This window comes from Somniosus microcephalus, chromosome 25, assembly GCF_052327205.1.
Source record: "Somniosus microcephalus isolate GS21.2 chromosome 25, FLI_Smic_1.0, whole genome shotgun sequence".
Classification (NCBI taxonomy): domain Eukaryota; kingdom Metazoa; phylum Chordata; class Chondrichthyes; order Squaliformes; family Somniosidae; genus Somniosus; species Somniosus microcephalus.
In genome coordinates this window covers 41,972,249-41,988,630 of record NC_141011.1, presented here as the reverse complement: position 1 = coordinate 41,988,630, position 16,382 = coordinate 41,972,249, and the positions used below count along the sequence as shown (strand labels likewise).

The 16,382-nt window shown below is 45.9% G+C and overlaps 1 protein-coding gene across 3 annotated transcripts in view; it reads left to right on the top strand.

The window, feature by feature from the left end:
- Positions 1 to 16,382, top strand: part of prdm16 (PR domain containing 16) — a 963,872-nt gene that overhangs the window by 930,574 nt on the left and 16,916 nt on the right. For 2 of the 3 annotated variants that reach the window (XM_085967281.1, XM_085967280.1), the window contains one exon: positions 13,206 to 13,445. In XM_085967281.1, coding sequence (XP_085823407.1) covers positions 13,206 to 13,445 — 240 coding nt within the window. Of the gene's footprint in view, positions 1 to 13,205; positions 13,446 to 15,739; positions 15,921 to 16,382 lie in introns of all 3 variants that reach the window. The other variant, XM_085967282.1, reaches the window with a different exon arrangement.

The following is a 16,382-nucleotide window of genomic DNA, read 5'->3' as shown; positions in this document are numbered from 1 at the left end:
CCTCTGACAGTGCAGCACTCCCTCAGCACTGCACTGGAGTGCCAGCCTAGATTATGTGCTCAAGTCTCTGGAGTGGGACTCGAACCCACAACCCTCTCTGACTCAGAGGCGAGAGTGCTACCACTGACTCAGGCCAACACTTAAATGTTCATGTGCATTACTCAGAAAGACACCCCCTCACCCAGATATTGCAGAATCCTTCAGCAGCTGAACTTGTCAGTTTTAAACTGACCATCTACTTTCGGGTCCAAATTTCCCATAATTGTGGTAATTGAAACCTGGGCAGAGAAAAGTTTTCCAATATCGGATTTTTAAAAAGGCAGCACACACACACACTGGGCATGATAGTCCATGCATGTTAAAGAGGACAACTGCACCTTCCACATGCATGATCAGTCCCCTGTTTTGCACTAGCATGTCACTTTTTTCTTAATGACCCATTTCTGTCCAGTTCTGGACTGAGCAAAAGGTAGCCGCTTCACACAACATACACCGATTAGTATTGTATAATACTGTAGCATAGTGGTTATGTTGCTGGACTAGTAATCCAGAGGCCTGGACTAATAATCCACATGAATGTGAGTTCAGATTCCTCCACGGCAGTTTGTAAACTTTAATTCAGTTTTAAAAATCTGGAAATAAAAAGCTGGTGTCAGTAAAAGTGACCAAGAAGCTGTTGGATTATCGTAAAAACCCAATTGGTTCACTAATGTCCTTTAGGGAAGAAAACCTGCCGTCTTTACCCTGTCCGGCCTATATGTGACTCCAGTCCCACACCCGTATGGTAGACTCTTAACTGCCCCTGAAATGACCTAGTAAGCCACTCAATTGTATAAAATTGGGATGGACAATAAATGCCTGCCTTGCCAGCGATGCCCACATCCCGAAGATGAATTTTAAACAAGGTAACGTGTCACAAGGATTTTCTGTGCTGCCGCAATTCAGTGGAGCACAATTTAAAACAAAAATGTAACTTCAGACAATCGTAGTGCTGTCTTGATTTACACTGCAGTATGTGGCTGTGAAGTTTTCTAGTCTCTCTTCAAGTTTTTTTAAGTGTTAAAAGTTTGGTTAGTAAGTGAGCAATTAGTTTGCAGAATTTAAGAAGTTTACTGTTACCCGGCTGAGGGAATTCACTTTAAGAGTTAAGAGCTCTTTCTGTTTGGAGGCAGCTGAAGCAGGACCATGCTAATTACCCAGTGCCCCCCACCCCCTCTGCTTCCCCCTTTGTCCCCAGACGACGGAGCAAATGACCCTTTTCCTGCTACAAGACAAGGTAGCCTGGCTGGACCAGACGTAGGTCCCCTGACGCCCAAGCCGCTAACTCAACAGATGAAAGAACAGAGCTTCTTAAAAAAAAAGAAAATGAAGGGGAATGTTGTTCGATATGAAATCAGGTCCGACCGACATTATCCACTGTTTGCTTTTCTTAGGGGCCGAAGCAGGCCAGCTCTCTGTCAGCATTGTGATTAAACGCTACTCTCGCTCTGCCTCCAAACATTTAACAAGCCTTCAGGAGGCTGAACAAAAAGAATGGGGGGAGAGGAGGAACATCAGCGGATCTGTCACTTTGTCCGAGAGAGGTCTTTGCTAAGTAGAGGGACAGGCTGAGACAATCGGGTATTTTATTTTGTGGAATAAAAGAAAATTACGATGGCATTTCCTCAAGGATACAAGAGAAATTCTAATTGGGGCCTAGTTTTTACAAAAATGAGTGCCTCAGAGGCCTGGTGTGATTGACCCCGCAGGGAGCAGTGACCTAATACATATATTTCCACAGAAAAAGAAATGATTAAAAGACTTAACACAAACACTTAGTTGACATGTGGAGACTAATCGACATAGAGCCCTGAAATCTAGTATCAATCTAGTCAAGCTTTATATATATTTTAATTAAAAGCTTACTTGGCTCAGGAGTTATTTAATCTGGATTGAAATAGAATCGAGTGGTCTGTGTCACAAACTGCACTCCTGTCTTTGGAGAAAGTTTTGATGTTTTTTTTTTCTCTGGACCCGTCTTGGGATCAGGTTTATTTGTACAAAAAAAACGGAAAGCTTAGCTCGTGTGTTGTAAATGGAGCTCTGTTCTCCGGCAGCACATCACTTTCGGTGCTCTCCTTGGGCAGGAGAGAGAGATTTCTCCTTCCTCGGTCCTTTCCTGCACTGCCCAGCAAAGCTTGCGCAGAGAAATAATATTGAGCAGCGATGAATGAAGAAGTGTGTGTTTACCCGGGATGTTAGAAAGCCAGTGTTTGTGGTGGCAGAAGGTGAAAGCCATGTGCTGCTGTGGATTCGGACAGGCTAAGATCTAGATAAATGCATGCCTTTGTTTTAATCGCACGTCCCTGTGCAAACTTGCATAAGTTGGACCTTGCGTGGCACGAGCTGAACTTTAAGATTCCTTTAACTGCGGCAGGGAGTTGGTTTATTTATCGTGGGTTTTAGGGTCACGCTCCTTCGAAGCACTGCTGCCCTCGCCACGCTTGCATTTCCATTTTGTGAAGCGCTGCCATTTTGGAAACAATTTGGTTTGGCATGCCAAGTAGCCTCTGAGAGATGAGGAACATGATGGCGAGCGGGCTTTACACGCGCCCATCTCCACGGTCAGGCTGATTTGCATATAGTCGACAGGCCCTCAGCACTGCACTGGGGCGTCAGCCTAGCATTTTGTGCTCAAGTCTCTGGAGTGGGGCTTGAACCCACAACCTTCAGACTCAGAGGCGAGTGGGCTACCGACTGAGCCATGGCTAACACCAGAGGTGTGTCAGTGGTGCTATGTTCGTGGTGAGGTACTTCTATATGCAGCTCGTAATTGATAACAAGATTCCAGTTCCTCCTGTATTCCATTCCCATCCAAGATCCAGGTCTTGAATATCATATTGGAGCAGAAACAAAGAAAATTTCACACACTCAAAACCTGCTTCCTCATACTTCACAGGGCAACTGACTTGTTGTGGCTCAGATCCACTCAGAAAATGGCAAATTCTCTGCTCCCAGCACTTTTTAAGTAAAATTGCAAATCGCGCCACACAAAAACTGGAGAGAGTTTTCACGAAGTGTGGGGCCATGTCAATTTAATTGGCCTAGACAGATCAAGCAGACATGCTGATGTTTCCATGGAGTGCTGTCCACTTTGAGAAATGCAGGCCTAGAAATTTCACGCCTAAAACAGGCAAAATGAGGGCCAATTTTGGGGACCAATGTCCTGCACCCCAACAACGCCTGAAAGATGTTTGACCCGATAGCGAGTCGGCCATTTTTCAGGCATCCAGGGCGGCTGCCTAAAACAGGCGTTAGACCCTTTCAACATGTTAATACATGTCTGGGAAATTGGGCTGCTCAGCTCAGGTTTTGCTGCCATGGATGTGGCACCAAAAATGTAAGTAAAATGTTTTTAAAATTTTGATATAGAGGCATGTGGATCAGATGTGCTCCTCCTGACTGCACAGCACTCCTAAGAGCCGCTGCCAACAGCCCTCCTCCCCCTGCCCCCCAGGGCACTTACCTGAGGCCTAAAATTCGATCCTGCAAGAGGGCAAACTGCCTGTGGAGGCACGATAGCTCACCCTGGTTATTTAGATGAGGACCGAGGCCCAATTTCAGGTCGTCCAGTTCGGTGGGCCTGCATTGGAGCCTTGGTGCACCAATGAATTTCTACCCTGCAGGCTTTGTTATGGAGCTAGTGCTTTATGACACTTCAGCTTGTATTGCCAATTACAACTTCTCTCTGGCTCATGCTAGCTATACTGCTGCAGTCTGCTCCAGATGGGGAGGTTGGGTAAGGTGTTGGCAAGATTAAGACTTGCCTCAATTACTTGTACAGATGTAGAATTTAAATTTTTCTTTAAGAAGTAATTGAATCCATTGTAAATCTTAACCGTCCCTTGTTGCTTTGTAGTGTCAGTGTACATTGGACAACTCAAAACGTGGCCCCAGAAGGTACTCTAACTCTTGGGTGTTGGCTACAGGGGAAAGGACACCAGCGAAGTTGGAAGGCTTATGCCTGTATCGGATTAGGTGGTTGTCCGCCACCCTCGGGAGCCCTTGCGGAGAAAGCTTGTGCTATTGCTTGTCGAGGCATTTTAAACTAGGTATAGGAGTGCCAACTGTGAATAAAAGCCTACTCATAAATCCCTGAACTCTGCAGGGATTTGGGGGAGTAGTGGGAAAGAGCAATGAGTCAAAATGTTTGAGTGGCTTTTGCCAGTCGATACAGTCCAAATAAAGAAACTCCTGCCTTGTCTAACTGCTCATCTGGAGTATGCATTAAGCTGCTGTCACTTCTAACTAAAATATACTATTTTTCCTCTGTACATAATCTTGCTGCCCTAACATCTGGGAAGCAACCCTGGTCCATAAACTGGGGGCACAGTCGTTTAAAATATCACTCAAGTGAAAGATACCAGTTAGCCCTCCAAGCGCAAGTTATTTGTGGTTTGACTGAATTTTTTTGTATATTCAGCAGGGTTAGAAAGGGATCCGACCACATCCGAATGAAGTAGGCGAGTGAAAAGCTGACCCAAGTAAAAAGCCCAAATCAGCATGAAATACTGCTTTTGCCTGTGTTCTCCCTCTCTCTATCCCAACGATCGTTCAACCATCAGTCTATTCCACCTGTTTACTGCTCCCTCTCTCTATCCCAACGATAGTTCAATCATCAGTCTATTCCGCCTGTTTACTGCTCCCTCTCTCTATCCCAACGATAGTTCAATCATCAGTCTATTCCGCTTGTTTACTGCTCCCTCTCTCTATCCCAATGATAGTTCAATCAATCAGTCTATTCCGCCTGTTTACTGCTCCCTCTCTCCATCCCAATGATAGTTCAATCATCAGTCTATTCCGCCTGTTTACTGCTCCCTCCATCCCAACGATAGTTCAATCATCAGTCTATTCCACCTGTTTACTGCTCCCTCTCTCTCTCCCAATGATAGTTCAATCAATCAGTCTATTCCGCCTGTTTACTGCTCCCTCTCTCCATCCCAATGATAGTTCAATCATCAGTCTATTCCGCCTGTTTACTGCTCCCTCTCTCCATCCCAACGATAGTTCAATCATCAGTCTATTCCACCTGTTTACTGCTCCCTCTCTCTCTCCCAATGATAGTTCAATCATCAGTCTATTCCGCCTATTTACTGCTCCCTCTCTCTCTCCCAATGATAGTTCAATCATCAGTCTATTCCGCCTGTTTACTGCTCCCTCGCTCCATCCCAACGATAGTTCAATCATCAGTCTATTCCGCCTGTTTACTGCTCCCTCTCTCTATCCCAACGATAGTTCAATCATCAGTCTATTCCGCTTGTTTACTGCTCCCTCTCTCTATCCCAATGATAGTTCAATCAATCAGTCTATTCCGCCTGTTTACTGCTCCCTCTCTCCATCCCAATGATAGTTCAATCATCAGTCTATTCCGCCTGTTTACTGCTCCCTCTCTCCATCCCAACGATAGTTCAATCATCAGTCTATTCCACCTGTTTACTGCTCCCTCTCTCTCTCCCAATGATAGTTCAATCATCAGTCTATTCCGCCTATTTACTGCTCCCTCTCTCTCTCCCAATGATAGTTCAATCATCAGTCTATTCCGCCTGTTTACTGCTCCCTCGCTCCATCCCAACGATAGTTCAATCATCAGTCTATTCCGCCTGTTTACTACTCCCTCTCTCTCTCCCAATGACAGTTCAATCATCAGTCTATTCCGCCTGATTACTGCTCCCTCTCTCTCTCCCAATGATAGTTCAATCATCAGTCTATTCCGCCTGTTTACTGCTCCCTCTCTCTCTCCCAATGAGAGTTCAATCATCAGTCTATTCCGCCTGTTTACTGCTCCCTCTCTCTCTCCCAATGATAGTTCAATCATCAGTCTATTCCGCCTGTTTACTGCTCCCTCTCTCTCTCCCAATGATAGTTCAATCATCAGGCTATTCCACCTGTTTACTGCTCCCTCGCTCTCTCCCAATGATAGTTCAATCATCAGTCTATTCCGCCTGATTACTGCTCCCTCTCTCTATCCCAATGATAGTTCAATCATCAGTCTATTCCACCTGTTTACTGCTCCCTCTCTCTCTCCCAATGATAGTTCAATCATCAGTCTATTCCACCTGTTTACTGCTCCCTCTCTTTCTCCCAATGATAGTTCAATCATCAGTCTATTCCGCCTGTTTACTGCTCCCTCTCTCTCTCCCAATGATAGTTCAATCATCAGTCTATTCCACCTATTTACTGCTCCCTCTCTCTCTCCCAATGATAGTTCAATCATCAGTCTATTCCGCCTGTTTACTGCTCCCTCTCTCTCTCCCAATGATAGTTCACTCATCAGTCTATTCCGCCTGTTTACTGCTCCCTCTCTCTCTCCCAATGATAGTTCAATCATCAGTCTATTCTGCCTGTTTACTGCTCCCTCTCTCTCTCCCAATGATAGTTCAATCATCAGTCTATTCCGCCTGTTTACTGCTCGCTCTCTCTCTCCCAATGATAGTTCAATCATCAGTCTATTCCGCCTGTTTACTGCTCCCTCTCTCTCTCCCAATGATAGTTCAATCATCAGTCTATTCCGCCTGTTTACTGCTCCCTCTCTCTCTCCCAATGATAGTTCAATCATCAGTCTATTCTGCCTGAATACTGCTGCCTCTCTCTCTCCCAATGATAGTTCAATCATCAGTCTATTCTGCCTGTTTACTGCTCCCTCTCTCTCTCCCAATGATAGTTCAATCATCAGTCTATTCCGCCTGTTTACTGCTCCCTCTCTCCATCCCAACGATAGTTTAATCATCAGTCTATTCCGCCTGTTTGCTGCTCCCTCTCTCCCAATGATAGTTCAATCATCAGTCTATTCCGCCTGTTTACTGCTCCCTCTCTCTCTCCCAATGATGGTTCAATCATCAGTCTATTCCGCCTGTTTACTGCTCCCTCTCTCTCTCCCAGTGATAGTTCAATCATCAGTCTATTCTGCCTGTTTACTGCTCCCTCTCTCCCAATGATAGTTCAATCATCAGTCTATTCCGCCTGTTTACTGCTCCCTCTCTCTCTCCCAACGATCGTTCAACCATCAGTCTATTCCGCCTGTTTACTGCTCCCTCTCTCCCAATGATAGTTCAATCATCAGTCTATTCCGCCTGTTTACTGCTCCCTCTCTCTATCCCAACGATAGTTCAATCATCAGTCTATTCCGCCTGTTTACTGCTCCCTCTCTCTCTCCCAATGATAGTTCAATCATCAGTCTGTTCCGCCTGTTTACTGCTCCCTCTCTCCATCCCAATGATAGTTCAATCATCAATCTATTCCGCCTGTTTACTGCTCCCTCTCTCTCTCCCAATGATAGTTCAATCATCAGTCTATTCCGCCTGTTTACTGCTCCCTCTCTCTCTCCCAATGATAATTCAATCATCAGTCTATTCCGCCTGTTTACTGCTCCCTCTCTCTCTCCCAATGATAGTTCAATCATCAGCCTATTCCGCCTGTTTACTGCTCCCTCTCTCTCTCCCAATGATAGTTCAATCATCAGTCTATTCCGCCTATTTACTGCTCCCTCTCTCTCTCCCAATGATAGTTCAATCAATCAGTCTATTCCGCCTGTTTACTGCTCCCTCTCTCCATCCCAATGATAGTTCAATCATCAGTCTATTCCGCCTGTTTACTGCTCCCTCTCTCTCTCCCAATGATAGTTCAATCATCAGTCTATTCCGCTGGTTTACTGCTCCCTCTCTCCATCCCAATGATAGTTCAATCATCAGTCTATTCCGCCTGTTTACTGCTCCCTCTCTCTATCCCAACGATAGTTCAATCATCAGTCTATTCCGCCTCTTTACTGCTCCCTCTCTCTCTCCCAATGATAGTTCAATCATCAGTCTATTCCGCCTGTTTACTGCTCCCTCTCTCCATCCCAATGATAGTTCAATCATCAGTCTATTTCGCCTGTTTACTGCTCCCTCTCTCCCAATGATAGTTCAATCATCAGTCTATTCCGCCTGTTTACTGCTCCCTCTCTCTCTCCCAATGAAAGTTCAATCATCAGTCTATTCCGCCTGTTTACTGCTCCCTCTCTCTCTCCCAATGATAGTTCAATCATCAGCCTATTCTGCCTGTTTACTGCTCCCTCTCTCTCTCCCAATGATAGTTCAATCATCAGTCTATTCCGCCTATTTACTGCTCCCTCTCTCTCTCCCAATGATAGTTCAATCAATCAGTCTATTCCGCCTGTTTACTGCTCCCTCTCTCCATCCCAACGATAGTTCAATCATCAGTCTATTCTGCCCGTTTACTGCTCCCTCTCTCTCTCCCAATGATAGTTCAATCATCAGTCTATTCCACCTGTTTACTGCTACCTCTCTCTCTCCCAACGATAGTTCAATCATCAGTCTATTCCACCTGTTTACTGCTCCCTCTCTCTCTCCCAATGATAGGTCAATCATCAGTCTATTCCGCCTGTTTACTGCTCCCTCTCTCTCTCCCAACGATAGTTCAATCATCAGTCTATTCCGCCTGTTTACTGCTCCCTCTCTCTCTCCCAATGATAGTTCAATCATCAGTCTATTCCGCCTGTTTACTGCTCCCTCTCTCTCTCCCAATGATAGTTCAATCATCAGTCTATTCCGCCTGTTTACTGCTCCCTCTCTCTATCCCAATGATAGTTCAATCATCAGTCTAGTCCGCCTGTTTACTGCTCCCTCTCTCCATCCCAACGATAGTTCAATCATCAGTCTATTACGCCTGTTTACTGCTCCCTCTCTCTCTCCCAATTATAGTTCAATCATCAGTCTATTCCGCCTGTTTACTGCTCCCTCTCTCCATCCCAATGATAGTTCAATCATCAGTCTATTCCACCTGTTTACTGCTCCCTGTATCTCTCCCAATGATAGTTCAATCATCAGTCTATTCCGCCTGTTTACTGCTCCCTCTCTCTCTCCCAATGATAGTTCAATCATCAGTCTATTCTGCCTGTTTACTGCTCCCTCTCTCTCTCCCAATGATAGTTCAATCATCAGTCTATTCCGCCTGTTTACTGCTCCCTCTCTCCATCCCAACGATAGTTCAATCAGCAGTCTATTCCGCCTGTTTACTGCTCCCTCTCTCTCTCCCAATGATAGTTCAATCATCAGTCTATTCCGTCTGTTTACTGCTCCCTCTCTCTATCCCAACGATAGTTCAATCATCAGTCTATTCCACCTGTTTACTGCTCCCTCTCTCTCTCCCAATGATAGTTCAATCATCAGTCTATTCCGCCTGTTTACTGCTCCCTCTCTCTCTCCCAATGATAGTTCAATCAATCAGTCTATTCCGCCTGTTTACTGCTCCCTCTCTCCATCCCAATGATAGTTCAATCATCAGTCTATTCCGCCTGTTTACTGCTCCCTCTCTCCATCCCAATGATAGTTCAATCATCAGTCTATTCCGCCTGTTTACTGCTCCCTCTCTCCATCCCAATGATAGTTCAATCATCAGTCTATTCCGCCTGTTTACTGCTCCCGCTCTCTCTCCCAATGATAGTTCAATCATCAGTCTATTCCGCCTGTTTACTGCTCCCTCTCTCCCAATGATAGTTCAATCATCAGTCTATTCCGCTGGTTTACTGCTCCCTCTCTCCATCCCAACGATAGTTCAATCATCAGTCTATTCTGCCCGTTTACTGCTCCCTCTCTCTCTCCCAATGATAGTTCAATCATCAGTCTATTCCGCTGGTTTACTGCTCCCTCTCTCTCTCCCAATGATAGTTCAATCATCAGTCTATTCTGCCCGTTTACTGCTCCCTCTCTCTCTCCCAATGATAGTTCAATCATCAGTCTATTCCGCCTCTTTACTGCTCCCTCTCTCTCTCCCAATGATAGTTCAATCATCAGTCTATTCCACCTGTTTACTGCTCCCTCTCTCCATCCCAACGATAGTTCAATCATCAGTCTATTCCGCCTGTTTACTGCTCCCTCTCTCCATCCCAATGATAGTTCAATCATCAGTCTATTCCGCCTGTTTACTGCTCCCTCTCTCTCTCCCAATCATAGTTCAATCATCAGTCTATTCCGCCTGTTTACTGCTCCCTCTCTCTCTCCCAATGATAGTTCAATCATCAGTCTATTCTGCCTGTTTACTGCTCCCTCTCTCTATCCCAATGATAATTCAATCATCAGTCTATTCCGCCTGTTTACTGCTCCCTCTCTCCATCCCAACGATAGTTCAATCATCAGTCTATTCCGCCTGTTTACTGCTCCCTCTCTCTCTCCCAATGATAGTTCAATCATCAGTCTATTCCGCCTGTTTACTGCTCCCTCTCTCCATCCCAATGATAGTTCAATCATCAGTCTATTCCACCTGTTTACTGCTCCCTCTCTCTCTCCCAATGATAGTTCAATCATCAGTCTATTCCGCCTATTTACTGCTCCCTCTCTCTCTCCCAATGATAGTTCAATCATCAGTCTATTCCGCCTGTTTACTGCTCCCTCTCTCCATCCCAATGATAGTTCAATCATCAGTCTATTCCACCTGTTTACTGCTCCCTCTCTCTCTCCCAATGATAGTTCAATCATCAGTCTATTCCGCCTGTTTACTGCTCCCTCTCTCTCTCCCCATGATAGTTCAATCATCGGTCTATTCCACCTGTTTACTGCTCCCTCTCTCTCTCCCAATGATAGTTCAATCATCGGTCTATTCCGCCTGTTTACTGCTCCCTCTCTCTCTCCCAATGATAGTTCAATCATCAGTCTATCCCGCCTGTTTACTGCTCCCTCTCTCTCTCCCAACGATAGTTCAATCATCAGTCTATTCCGCCTGATTACTGCTCCCTCTCTCTCTCCCAACGATAGTTCAACCATCAGCCTATTCCGCCTTTTTACTGCTCCCTCTCTCTATCCCAACGATAGTTCAATCTATCAGTCTATTCCGCCTGTTTACTGCTCCCTCTCTCCATCCCAACGATAGTTCACTCATCAGTCTATTCCGCCTGTTTACTGCTCCCTCTCTCAATCCCAATGATAGTTCAATCATCAGTCTATTCCGCCTGTTTACTGCTCCCTCTCTCTCTCCCAATGATAGTTCAATCAATCAGTCTATTCCGCCTGTTTACTGCTCCCTCTCTCTATCCCAACGATAGTTCTATCATCAGTCTATTCCGCCTGTTTACTGCTCCCTCGCTCTCTCCCAACGATAGTTCAATCAATCAGTCTATTCCGCCTGTTTACTACTCCCTCTCTCTATCCCAACGATAGTTCAATCTATCAGTCTATTCCACCTGTTTACTGCTCCCTCTCTCCATCCCAATGATAGTTCAATCATCAGTCTATTCCACCTGTTTACTGCTCCCTCTCTCCATCCCAATGATAGTTCAATCAATCAGTCTGGCTGAGGACTGGATTTTTTTTATTCATTCATCCCCGAGGTATGTGCATCACGAGCAAGGTCAGCATTTGTTGCCCTTCCTAGTTGCCCATGAGAAGATGGCGGGGGGCCTTCTCCTGACCTGCTGCAGTCCGTGTGATGAAGGTACTCCCACAGTGCTGTTAGGTAGGGAGTTCCAGGATTTTGACCCAGTGACAGCGAAGGAACAATGGTACATGTCCAAGTCGGGATGGTGTGTGACTTGTAAGGGAACCTGGAGGTTATGGTGTTCCCCTACAACTGCTGCCCTTGTCCTTCTCGATGGTAGAGATCACGGGTTTGAGAGGTGCTGCCAAAGAAGCCTTGGCAAGTTGCTGCAGTGCATTCTGTAGATAGTACACACTGCAGCCACGGTGCGCCAGTGGTGAGGGGTGGTGGATGGGGTGCCAATCAAGCGGGCTGCTTTGTCCTGGATGGTGTTGAGCTTCTTGAGTGTTGTTGCAGCTGCAACCATCCAGGCAAGTGGAGAGTATTCCATCGCACTCCTGACTTGTGCTTTGTAGGTGGCGGACAGATAGCATGGTTCAGTGGGTAAATGCTTTGCCCAGCGCGATACAAACTATACAGACTGGGAAAAACACAGGCCTAAGTCCCGATCTGTGATGAATTGGGAGCACTCCAATTGGCCTCAGTATTCCCTGGGCTAGGAAGGTGGAAAATCAGCCAGGGTTCCCGCTCCTGATCATTATGCAATAACCTCCAGTGAAAATTGTGCTCATGTGGACATCAGATGTAGATTGGCTCGGACTTGGTGAAGATGCCACCCCGTGGTTGAAAAGTCTACTAATGCTCAATATCCAGGGGAGGTACTAGAGGGCTTCTAGTGTCCAATGTGAGGCAGCACCTTAAGGGTAGGAGGGGGCAAACTGGGGGCAAAGGGAAGTGGCTGGCATTTAGCCTCGTGATCCCTTGTGCCGGGAGGTCCTGCAGTGCTGTGCTTCTTTTCTTTGTTTATTTTTGGTGAATGTTGTGCTTGTCAGGAAGAGGGAAGTTCGTGTTGGGGAATAAAATATTTTCCTATTTCAGGGAGCGAGTGTCAGAGTCAAGTCCCTGTCAAGTATAGCACAGCAAGCAGGAGAACAAAGCCCTCTACTCTGACCCAACATCAAAGGAGTACATCCATTCTCCACACTAACCACCCTGGTGGCCACTCTAACGGACACTGGCAATTTAGTGCCAAACGAGTATTGCGTTGCACAAAAGCAAAATACTGCGGATGCTGGAAATCTGAAATAAAAAGAGAAATGCTGGAAACACACACCAGGTCAGGCAGCGTCTGTGGAGCGAGAAATAGAGTTAATGTTTCAGGTCGATGACCTTTTGTCAGAACTGGAACAGGTTCGTGATATACCAGGCAGGGAAAGGGGGGAGGGGAGGAAAGAACAAAAGGGAAGGTCTGTGATAGGGTGGAATGCAGGAGTGATTAAATGATAAAAGAGATGGTGGTGCAAGGCAAAAGGGGGTGGTAATGAGACAAATAAAGGATCCAGAGGAGCTGCAAATGGCAGCAGCAGAACCATTACCAGCAGCTGCTGTCTGAGTATTGCGTTTTGCCCCCTAGTTAGGATCTTTGCAACCACCAGAGGGAGACAGCCTTCACCCTACCAGTCTGGGCTGCATTCGAGTGCAGATTTCAGAGGTGAAAGGCTGGCATGTTAACCTATTAAACGACACAATTCTCTCCCTGAACCATAAAGGAACAGATTTTGTTGACTTTTCCAGGTTTTGCCACAGTGATGCTGTTATACACTGAACAGAAAGTAAATGATGGAAGTAGGATAACTCCGTCTACTACTTTAACAAGCGTCCAATCCTCTAACCGCGTTGTTGCTGTCTCCCTGCTTCAGGCACGAGGCGCAAAGTGGCCACCAGCAGCCAGATCACCCACTGACCAATCAGAAAGCAGAAGAGGCAGACGATGAGGACGAAGAGGAGCTTGAGGAAGAAGAGGAAGAGGAGGACGAGAGCATGACGGAAAAATCCCAGGATGACCCAGTTTCGCCGAAGATTGACGCCAGAGCCCCGTTCAGAGAAAATGAGGAGGAGCGTCCTGCCTCACTAACCTTGGGCTATGAGCAGGCCCACAGGTTTGTGAAATCCATATATGTCTTCTTCACATATTCCTCATATCCTCATACCGAAAGCATGCTGCCCACCCCCAAGAATGGTTGGTTTAACAGGTGTGGATTGAGAAGGTCCACAAGGTGATAGGGTGGTCTCATACTATGCTGGTTCTGTTTTCTTAACAAGCAAACTGCCTGATACTTAAATTACACTGGCCAGTTTCATTGTACCATTTGTATTGTAAACCTCATGAAATGGCACTGACGGCTGTTAGCCCATTCACACTGCCATTAGCCTATTGAGGTAATACATTATTCTACAGGACACTAAAGGCCTTCAGGTCACTGGCATCTCCCTCCAGTGAGCACTTGCCTGAATTTTATTTCTGATACGTTAGATGCCCATGGTGAGGCATATGCCACTAAACACAACACCACCAGTAGTAGATACGTCAGCCATGTGGTGACGTGAAGAGCACTTCACTTGTGACCAAGTCACAGTCGGAGTGGTGCCACATACAAAATCTAAATCGAGCCAAATCCCAATCCCCCCCTTTTTCTGCCCTGGGCCATTCAAATTAGGGGTACAATTTTGGGGGAGTAGAGTAGAGGAGCTTTGCTCTGCTTTTGGCCTGTGCTGTTCCTGACTTGGTGCTGACACAGGATGACAAAAGTGGTAAGTGTGTTCCATTCCCCAGCACTGATGTAACCTTACCTTAAATTTCCCTCAGCATACACACACACACAAAGAAGTGCCACCATTCTCTCAAACTGAGGTATTCTGTGCATCAGAAGCTATTGCAGGAGATTTCATGCCAAGCACATCAAAATGGTGACATATATATAGTTAAATTGGAATCTACAGACTGTTTGTATACTCTGTGGACTCCATTTTATGCCATCAAGCCTACAGATTTAAATTGGCCTGTCACAACTTTGTCTTAAAGATTAAGTACCAAGAGTGGCATCAGGGGGATTCTGTACTCTGGGGGTGATGGGAGACTGAAGCAATCACAATTGCCTCTGCAATTTGTTCCCAATTTTGCTGAAACTAGGCTTTGAATTCGGCAGCATTTCATTCAGATAATTGTCTACTCGAAATCCAATTTAACCAAACAGCTTTGATCTGCTTTCTTGCTGTATAAGAGATATAAACCTTGTTTTTGGCATATTGCCATGTTCCATCAGAATCACACAGCCACTGTTCAGTATGTGAGCTGTCATTCATTGTAATAGCATTATCAGAGATTGGAGGGAAAGATCCAGCCTAACGTACATTTTACAGGCTATCTCAGTCCCAAATACCGAATCCCAATAAGCCCAAGCCCTCACCAGACACTCATTACATAGATACCCAATCAAATCACAGTCACTCCCATTAAAAAGCCAATGGGCCAAGTTACTCCTACTATATAAAAAAACACTTAACTTTCAGTCACTCAAACTACATGTGCAGCTGATCACAGTGCTGTTAGTCCAATTAAACAGCAACCTAATGGATCCAGTCATTCCCAGTATAGAGAAGCCCAATCTGCGGAAGCCTGCTTAACCAAATTATTTCTCATTTACTTTCACTTTACAGACACGTTCAAATGGTAGCTGAATGTGGAATCTGCATTCTTGAACTTCTGGGTCAAAGTTCAGTGATTTACTATTAAAACTCCCCAGTCCTTTTCCCCATTTTTTCATCATTCCTCGCCCCTTGGTACTCGTGAAAGTGGGGAGTTCTGTAAGCCTATTGTAGGCCAGCTGAAGCACAGCCTTAGTGGGAATTGGCAACAGACAGAACACCATCATGGGAGCACCATCTCCATAAGGAGTGCAGGAGAAGGCCCACCACTGCCTTCTCAGGGCAACTGGGGATGGGCAATAAATGGACCTTGCCAGCATCACCCACATCGCAACTCCTTACACACCTTCCAGATTGCGAAATAGTGACTAACTAAAGAAGCGATAGAAATTCTATAAAAGCCACACTCCATACTGAGCCATAGATACAATGTTTTGTATAATCTCTGTGGGGTTATGGCAGCATGAACTCTGAACTGTTTAAAATGAACCAGCAGCAGTAAAGACCCTCCCTTTGGTGTTTTGTTCACCTGTGTGTGTCATCACGCTACAAACACCCCCATCCCATCATGCTTGGCTAACACCACTCACCCCCCTTCTGTCGTCACTGTGCCGTGTATGTGGTTTGTGCTGTGCAACCCTTGCATGTGCATGCAAAGATTGAGCCAGCAGTGCTGACTCTGATTGGTGTAAGGTCAGATGGGCTAACATGGGGTCACCTTCCCCCCTCCCCCTGATCATTGGCACAGGTGTATTGCTGAGGATGAAGCTGGGCTGCTGGCCTTGGACCAGATAGCGAATTTCACCAAGGGGCTGGACCTGCGTAAGGCAGCAGAGGAGCAGTACGAGGTGAAAGAGGCCGCAGTCTTTAATCCCACCTTAGACTCCGAAGCAATAAAAGAGACACTGTACAGGCAGGCTAAAACTCAGGTATGGTACTCTACAGCAGATGCACACTCAGTGATGAGTGACATTGTTGACTATGTTTATTCCACAAGCCCCAGGCTGGACAGTAGAGGCACACACACACAGTGAGAAGTCTTTTCCCGACTTTGAAGTAAATCAGTGCTGATTAAAAGTTTGGTTTCATGAACATAACTTCAGATCCTGCAGCTGACATCAAAGTTAGACTCTGGAATCACTGGGGCTCATTTTGGTGTTAGTGTAAAACAGGCGATATTGATTCCCGCTCGTTATACACCTCTCCAACGTCTTCAATGGAAATTAAATCGGGAGAAGTGTATAACAGAAGGCTCATCCGATACAGATTCCAGAGCGATCCCAGCTCTGCATTTCCTGACTCCAAGGTCTGTGTCACTCTGAGGTGAAAGCACCTATAGCAGAGCTTTGTATTTTTGTCTGGACTCCCTCTGGAGTACAAGGTGCTGTTAA